The sequence below is a fragment of the Hydra viridissima genome, unplaced genomic scaffold, assembly GCF_058129835.1.
Source record: "Hydra viridissima isolate aposymbiotic clone 2 unplaced genomic scaffold, HvirCarnegie_v1 scaffold_1, whole genome shotgun sequence".
NCBI lineage: Eukaryota > Metazoa > Cnidaria > Hydrozoa > Anthoathecata > Hydridae > Hydra > Hydra viridissima.
This window is the reverse complement of record NW_028324300.1, coordinates 22,599,156-22,608,118: the sequence shown is the minus strand read 5'-3', so window position 1 is coordinate 22,608,118 and position 8,963 is coordinate 22,599,156. Positions and strand designations below refer to the sequence as shown.

Here is an 8,963-nt window from a genome sequence, read left to right as displayed (position 1 = left end):
CTTCTCTAAACAAATCAAAGTAAGAGAATTTACTGATAAGAAAGGTAAACTTCGTGAAGTATGGAAAGAATTGAGGTTTATCGACAGCTACAGGTTCATGGCTGGTAAATTAGAAGATCTAGCTAAAAATCTGACTGACGGTCAATGCAAAAACGTTGCTCAATATTACTCTGGAGAAAAGTTTGATTTATTAAGAAAAAAAGGTGTTTACCCTTATGACTGGGTGGACTCGATTGAAAAGTTCTCTGAAACGCAATTACCTCCTATTGAAGCATTCTATTCCAAACTGAATGATGAGGGGATAAGCTGTGAAGACTATGCACATGCGCAAAACGTTTGGAATGTATTTGGATGTAAAACGTTTAAAGATTACCAAGAACTGTACAACAAGTCAGACGTGTTGATACTTGCTGATATCTTTGAAAATTTCAGAGGCGTGTGCCGTACCTATTACAAGCTTGATCCTGCTTGGTATTACACCTCACCTGGTTTGGGTTGGGATGCCATGTTAAAACTAACTGGAATTCGGTTAGAGCTTCTGTCTGATATTGATATGCTCAATATGATAGAAAAAGGGATACGCGGTGGAATTTGCATGATCAGCAAACGACATGGAACTGCTAATAACAAATACATGAGTGATTACGATCCTTCAAAACCATCTATATTCATTCTGTATTTAGACGCAAATAATTTATATGGATGGGCTATGTGTAAGCCTCTTCCTTTTAGAGGATTCAGATGGATGACTGAAGAGGAACTCGTCAATTGGAAATCCATGCCTTGTATTCTCGAAGTGGACTTGGATTATCCTAAAAGTCTACACGATTTACACAACGACTATCCTTTAGCTCCTGAAAGACTAAAAATTAATAAAGTGGACAAGCTCGTTCCTAATTTAAACAACAAAGAAAAATACGTCATTCATCATGAAAACCTAAAACTCTATGAACGACTTGGATTGATCACTACTAAAATTCATCGAGGTGTTACCTTTGAAGAAGAACCCTTCATTAAACAATACATCGATCTCAACACTGGATTAAGAGCAAAAGCTAAAAACGAGTTTGAAAAAGAATTTTTTAAACTCATGAATAACTCTGTCTTTGGAAAAACCATGGAGAATATTCGAAAGCATGTTGATATTAAACTAGTCACCACAAGAAAAGAAGTCTTGAAATTGTCAAGAAAGTCTAATTATGATAGAAATACCATTTTTGATGAAAACCTTACTGCAGTTCATATGAAAAGAACAAAACTCTTTTACAACAAGCCTGTTTACTTAGGACTGAGCGTTCTAGACATAAGCAAAACCCTAATGTATGAACATCACTACGACTACATGAAACCTAAATACGGGGATAAGCTGAAATTACTCATGACTGATACTGACTCACTCATCTATGAAATCGAAACGAAAGATTTTTATCAAGACATTTCTGGCGATCTTGAAACCAAATTTGACACGAGCAACTTTTCTAAAGACCATCCTGCCATTGAAAACGTTGGATTCAAAGTAGGGTTAAATAATAAGATTATCGGCATGTTCAAAGACGAGGCTGGTGGAAAAATAATTAAAGAGTTTGTTGGACTTCGTCCTAAGCTCTACTCTTACAAAACCTATGAAAAAGAAGAGAAAAGATGTAAAGGGGTTAAAAAGAAAGTCGTTGATAAACACATCACTCATCAAGATTATAAAGACTGCTTAATGAATAAGATAGAAAAGCTCCCAGCTATGAACGTTATCCGATCTCATCAGCATAACATTTACACCGAAGAAATCAACAAAGTCGCACTCAGCGCTAACGATGACAAAAGACACATCTTGCAAGACGGAATTCACACGCTAGCCATTGGACATTACAAACTAAAACCGTGCTTTACATTTATGGACTATGATCAACTCTTTGGTCCAGAACACGAGGCAGAGACAGATGCAAAATGCTTGATCGCAGAGTGCAGAAAGATTATCGAGGAAAACAAAGAAATTTCAATTAAGTCAAAATGCTTGATCGCAGAGTGCAGAAAGATTATCGAGGACACAAAAAGGTAAGTCAACAAAAATGATTGCAGAAAATTAAAAAACACGACACCATCTTGAATTCATTAACTATGGAAAAGTATCAATGTAGTATTAAGAAAATGTCAATGCGCCAGAATCCTTAAGTATAGAAAAGTATCAATGCGGTATTTCTAAAAATCACAATACGGAATTATAAAAAATGTTAATGTGGTATTAAAAAAATGTCAATGCGCCAGAATCGGCAAGTCTTAGTAGTGAGGCCATAAGAAATCATAGAACACGCAAAGGAAAGAGAGAATTTCTCATTAAATGGAAAGACTATGAAGAAACAGAAAACACTTGGGAACCTGAAAAAAATCTCCACCCAGATATAGTGAAGACTTACCTTCGCAATCACACGCCACACAGCCTGCCAAATTTACCGCTTAACCCCATGATCATGACGTTTGTTCAACATTCCAAAAGAACAAGAAGTTACAATTTACTTGCACTCATGATGCAAATATTCTTTTTCTTTCCCATATACATTTTAAATGTCAGAGCAATTGACCTTGGACCTATTTATGATTGTACTACAACCACCCCACTCGGAATTTACGATTATTCTACTATAAAGAGCTGTAAGCACAAAATGAATCAAGAAGGATATCAAGTAAAAACTTATTCAGCCGAGGTTTTCCGCTATTCCCCGAAAGTATCAAAATTTCCTATTTATCTTTGTTCGCATTTTGAGATTACCCTAACCTGCGATCACCGAAACATATTTCTCTCCAGTAAAAGATCACGTCAAGAAAAGGAAATAAAAGTTCCAATCGAAGAATGTCTCTCAATGGTTAGGAATCAAATACTTAATACTCAATGAACACGAAAGAGAGAATCAACTAAAGAAGAGAACGTAAAACACGTATTTGAACAAATTATTTCACCCAACAAAAAAACCCCAATAACTTCAGAAATATTAGACGTAAAGCAACCTAAGATATACAAAATCGAAGAAGGATTATGGAAAAGTTGTGTTAGAAAATTATGACTGTGGTCTATTTCGAAAAACAACAAAAATAAAACAACTGTATGAGGTCCAGCAGTTCAAAGCACAGCTAATTGGCAATGCTAGTGTTATTGAACAACACCTTACAGACAGTGAATGTCCTTCTAAGACTAATCAACTCTATGATGCTGGAATTTGTGATATGAACCGATCTATGAAAGTTATTGTATGGAAAAACCCAAATCATGACTATGATGAAATGCAATCTTTAGGAACACATCAGATTCAACGATCTGGAGAATATTTTCTGATTCCCAGCTTACAAGCTGGCGGAGCGGTACAACAAACGATGGGAATTGATGAAGAAACTATACAATTGGACAATGGTCTGGTGTTAAGAAACACTAAAACCCACCCTAACATGTTTCATCCACTAACCGAAGCAATCAAAGTATGCTAAGACCGTTTCTGACACGGTTGTAGCACCACTCTTAGAGGCCCATATTATTCAATCTATGATTTATCAAAAGCAAATGATGATTCAAGAATGGGAGAGACGTTGTTTTATCCAACAAGAAATGACAAAACTACAACACTGGATGATCTAAGTAAGCTAAGCTTTTCAGTTATTGTTTTGACCTGCACAAGTATCAGCATTTACAATTTTGCAAAAAACATGAGTTACTTGCAAAGAAAAAACAAAAATTGAAATTCATACCGAAAATCTCCGACTTTCATCTGTTTGACAATTTTATCTGTTAAACACTAAAAAAATGTTTTTGCGTTCCCCATAAAAAATGATCTTCTCGAGAAAGTTAAGATAAGTTTTGCTTATGAAACCAATAGCCTTGTTTATGAAACCATATTAAATACAGAGTTCTTGAAGAAAAAGGCACAATAGTAATGATGCAAATTAGAAAATCATGGTGCACATTTTAAATACAGACAATCCTGGAATGTTTTTAACGAAGATGGAACAAGTGCACGTGACTCACTTCGAGAAGTTTGTTTTTCGAAGTTGCATATCTGGAGATGAAACGTACGAAACGCAAAGTAATCAAATGGAACAACAAAAATAATTGTAAGAGTTCTTTGACTGAAATTCTTAAACGAAATATACGTTTCCTATGTGCAATAATGCATATATAAAATAGAAGTTGCAATGTGCATCATTTACATCAGTGGTCGGCACCATATTTCCAAAGGGGCCCACTTGCAAAATTCTTGTTTTAGTTGCGGCCCACAGCAATAAATTATATATAAAATAGGTTATATTACCTATTTAACAGAATATAGTATAGAATTAGATTATAGAACTAATAATTGTATCAATACAAAATACATACTTAAGAAAAAAAAACACATAAAACACAATTAAAAATTTGGTGAGTATTTTGTTGTTGCAGCTAGCACAAGGTCATTCAAATGAGTGTCAGTCAGTCTCGTTCTGTAAACATTTTTTATTATTTTCATGGCTGAGAATGTTTGTTCGCATTGGTAACTAGTGCCATACATACAGATTAGTCTATTTGCATGTTTTTTAAGAACTGGAAAACGTTCCTTCATGACAGCATGCCAGAAAATAATTAAATTTTCACCAAAAGTGCCATCTTCATCTTTTTTTGGTGCCTTTCTTCTCAACTCGTCGTCATATTGAAAGTTAATTAGTTCATCCTCTGCTTTTAAAATATCAGCTTCTTCAAAGTCCTTTAGAATACTAATATCATTCATATCAAAGTCAAATGGATAACACAAAAAAATCATATGCTTTTTTAAGTCTTCAAATTCATTAAATCTGTTTTCAAATTGATCATACAGAGCAGTCACTATTAATGAAAATGACGATAACATTTCCCTTGATGATTGACATTCATTTAAAGTAGGAAAATGAGTACAGTAGTATATAAATGCGGGTTCTAGCGCATTGACCCCTTTCCATACTTAAGGTAGTCATCATTATCGTTGTCATCATGATGATGATGTTGGTTTCTAGCGCATTGATACTTTTCCCATACTTAAGGAATTTCAAGATGGCGTCATTTTTCAATGGGATTGTAATTTGTTAAAATTGGGATTGTATTCTTCCCGTTAAGTTTTGCAATATTCAATTTCTTTCCATACTTAAGGATGTCATGATGATGTCGGTTTCAGGCTCATTGATAGCGTAATATATTGGGGTGGATTTTTTTTTCTTTAAAAAATGTTTGTTAAAATAAAAAAGTTGACTTACCTTTGAATAAAAAAAAAGTTATTTTTAATTCTTTTTTGAGATAATTTAGTTGTGATCTTACCGCAGTGATTTAAAAAATATTTTCTTCTTATTTAAAAAATGTTTTTTGCGCGAACAAAGCATGCATGTGAAGTGAAAGCGTTGTTTGATCTTTTGTTTAAAAACATGAGGATGGTGTGTATGAGAATAAGTAAAGAAGGGATAAGTGTGCAAACAAAAACAACGATAAATTTAATGTTTGAAGTGGATCTTTTATCGGATCGTTTTGAGGAGTATGTGTTTGATTTTGAGGAGCCGTTGCATGAGGGTGTTGAGAGTTATGTGAGCAAGGTGTTAAAAACGGTAAAAAATGGTAGCGAGTTGACTTTGTCAATTTTGAGTGCGGGAATTTTAGAAATCGCCGTGAGATCTTTAGACCAGTTTGCGTATAATATTAAGGTGACGACGGAAAGCGTTCAAAACGTGAGTTTGAGTGAGTGTTATTCTTTTTGGTCAAAGAGAAAAGTTTCGGCTAGTAGGTTTAATGAAATGTGTAAGATGATAAAGCCGACATCGGAATATAGAGTGTTTTTAGAGAAAGGGATGTTGGTGTTTTCAATGGAGACAAGCGGTATTTTTAGTGAGAGTTTTAAGTTTGGAGAAGAGAGTGATGATAAGAAGTTTGATTTGGTGCGAAAGTCTGATCAGTTGTAACGGGTTTCAAAAATCGTATCTTTTTCAAGCGTGTTGGATGTGTATGTGGGAGAAACATTAATGATTTCGTCTGAAGGAGAAATGGGAATGATAAAAGTGTATTTCCTGTGAAATTCTTCGAATTTTTTATCCAGCAAGAATTCAAAGAATCTAAAAAAAATTAAAGATTTTTTCCACTGATTTCACAACTGAAATCTTAAAAATCATTTATGATTTCCACTGGATCCAAAGGATCTACAAAATGGAGCCTAAAATGGGTATGCTATTAAAGGGTGAATTGGGACCAAGAAGTAAACCAAGGCCGGAGAATTGTTCTCTTCTCCAGAGCCAATACGATCGTATGCTTTTTTATTCTTGATGTAAAGCCCATCTCCTTGGGCATTTCCATTCCAATGGTTAAGGTATACACCGGATCCTAATCTGGAAATTTTTAGTCCTTTTCCATCTTTTCTTAAGTAAACGATACCGCGTCCAGCGATTTTGTCAACCATGGCAGAACCGGCAGAGGCTACAACACCAGAGAGTAGTCCAGTGGCAAGAGCAGGGACGACTTTTGTGGCGATGGTGCTTCCGATCATTCCTAGTAAAGGTAAAAGAGCACCTATGAAACCTCCTTCTACTTTTGAGTTGTGCATGAGTTGTTTTTTGCTGAGTTTGAGCGTGACACCTTTTCCGTGGTCGTATGCTTTTGCAATTTTGTTGAGTTGGGTTTGAGTGACAGCAAGAACATGTTCACCGTTCAACTCTTGATGAGCAAGTCTAATACTAGCAACAGTTTTATCCTGTAACGCTTTTTTAATTTTGTCAGCTTGTCCTTTTGAGATGCTGAGTTTAATCTTTTGATACATTTTTAATAGAAAAGGAAAATTTTTTTTCATGTGTTATCGACTGAAAGCGCTTCCGGAGAAAAGATCGTGTAGAGTGGATGAAATTTTTTCTCTGATGTTGTATCTGACAATGATGTCTTCTCCTCTAAAATCGATCAAGTGATCATCTTGATCAACGATTTGTGTTTCCATTCTTGAAATTTTGCTGACAACGATGGGAAGCTAGATGAGGTGAAAAGGTTTTTCAACAATTTTGGTTCCAGGTTCAACTTGTGGGTAAAAGGAGTAAATGTCGTTTGTTGTTCTTCCGTCTAAATAAGACGAGCCGATAATGTCGTTAGTAACTCGAATCACTGAAGTTTCTTCAATTCTCACGATGTTTTCAGACTCGTAAGTGTCGATGACGCTTGTAACTTTATTAGGGTCAATAGGGTCTTCTTTTTTTTCGACGTAGGTGTATTCGTTTCTATCGAATCCAAGGAGCGATCCTATGCTGTTATTGACGTTGAAATCAACCCAGTATCTTGTCGTTGCTGTAGGCTTTCCAAATTTTAGTACGGCTTTTAACGAAGACTCGTTTGCTGTAATGGTGACTCCGTCTACTCTGTACAAGCTTCCTGTTTGTTTTTGCATTTCACTTTGAAGGTAATCGTTGAGCTGGTTGATTTCGTAGGATCCTTCTTGAATGTAGATGGTGTAACTGTTCGATCCAGCGTTTGGGCTGTATCTGAAAACGTTATTTTTAGAGGTGATGTTGGGGTAGCTTCGATAGGTTTCGAGCCCTACAAGAGCCTTTTCGTACTGTTTGTCCAGCTCGATAGGTCTTTCAAAGTATGTTTTGATAGAGCTGTTTGATACGGTGGGAAGATCTTTTTTAGATTTGGTAAGCAAATAAAATCCAGACATGTTTTTTATACGTTTGGAAAATAAAAATCGTCCAACCCGCTTCTGTATTTTTCATGGTCTTTTTTGGAGGACAAATCAATGACAGCAAATCCATGGGGTTGAGACCAGCAATACTTGCAAAACTTTTTAAATTCTTCTTTTTTCATATCACTGGAAACGTGATCTTGATAAATGTGATTGATATTTATGTCGTCCTGAGGAAAGAGGCAAATAAAGTTGGCATTTTCTCTAATGGTTTGTCTTGGGAGTAAGAAATAGTTTTGAGAGAGGTAAAAGCAGTCAACGTTGGAGTGTCTTCCTCGGATGTAATATTTTTCGCATTTGTTTTGTTTCGTGAGTTGCAAGTCGTCAAAGATCATCAAATTGTTTTTGGTCGAGTCTAAGGATTCAGGTTCAGGCACGTCTTCTTCACTTTCGAAGAATTGACATTCCATGTCTGTTTTCCGTCCCATTCTTTAGATCCTTCAGATCCATGGAAATTCTTCGAATTTTTAGATATTTCTTCAATGACGGCTTCAGGACTGGAGTTTAGCATTTCAATTTGTCTTTGAATGTTGAATAATTGGAGAATGAGTTCTTTTGGTAGTTTCTTCTCAAAGGCTTTTTTGAGTATTTTGTATTCGGGTTGGAAAAGGGATTTGCCAAAGACTTGCAAGTGGTTATAATCCAGCCATCCAGGTCTAAGAAGTAAATTGAGAAGCAATGTTGTTTTTCCGCAACCGGACTTTCCGACGATAATTCCTCGAATGCTTCTTGGCAAAAGCTTGTTGTTGTATCTTTTGGTTTTTCCGATATTCCATGACAAATCAATGACTTCCATTTTTTACAGTTAAAAAAAATATTTTTTGTATTTAAAATGTACTGCGTCAAATGCAAAAGAGAAACTGAAACCATTAACCTGAAAAAAGTGATGACAAAAAACAATAGACCTATGCTAAAAGGGACTTTTAGCATAGGTCTATTGTATTTTGTTGCAATAAACCTGCATTTGGTCGTTCCGCAAGAGTCACAACTCTTGCGGAACGACCAAATGCAGGTTTATTGCAACAAAAGGAGGTGATTTGGTGGAATCAATCAACAAGCTGTCGAGCAAAGTGAAGCTTCCATGGGCTAAATTTCCAGGAGAAATGCACATTCCAGGAATGAACTTTGCAGGACCTGGCACAAACCTGGACAAAAGGCTCACATCCACCGACATGTATCAAGATTGGAGCAAACCGGTAGATCGAGTGGACAATGCAGCGTATCACCATGATTTGGGTTATAAATATTTCAATGACCGGCAAAACAGGAATG

General features: G+C 35.7%; 1 protein-coding gene across 1 annotated transcript; it reads right to left on the bottom strand.

Moving 5' to 3' along the window:
- Positions 1-4,385: 4,385 nt before the first annotated feature.
- On the bottom strand, positions 4,386-4,862 carry LOC149893947 (EPM2A-interacting protein 1-like). The gene has a single exon (XM_090076657.1). It carries the CDS (start codon positions 4,860-4,862, stop codon positions 4,386-4,388), a length of 477 nt encoding a protein of 158 aa, XP_089932783.1.
- Positions 4,863-8,963: the final 4,101 nt, after the last annotated feature.

Excerpts from the sequence above, each read along its gene's own strand:
- LOC149893947 (XM_090076657.1), bottom strand. The coding sequence starts at position 4,862 with ATGTTATCGTCATTTTCATTAATAGTGACTGCTCTGTATGATCAATTT.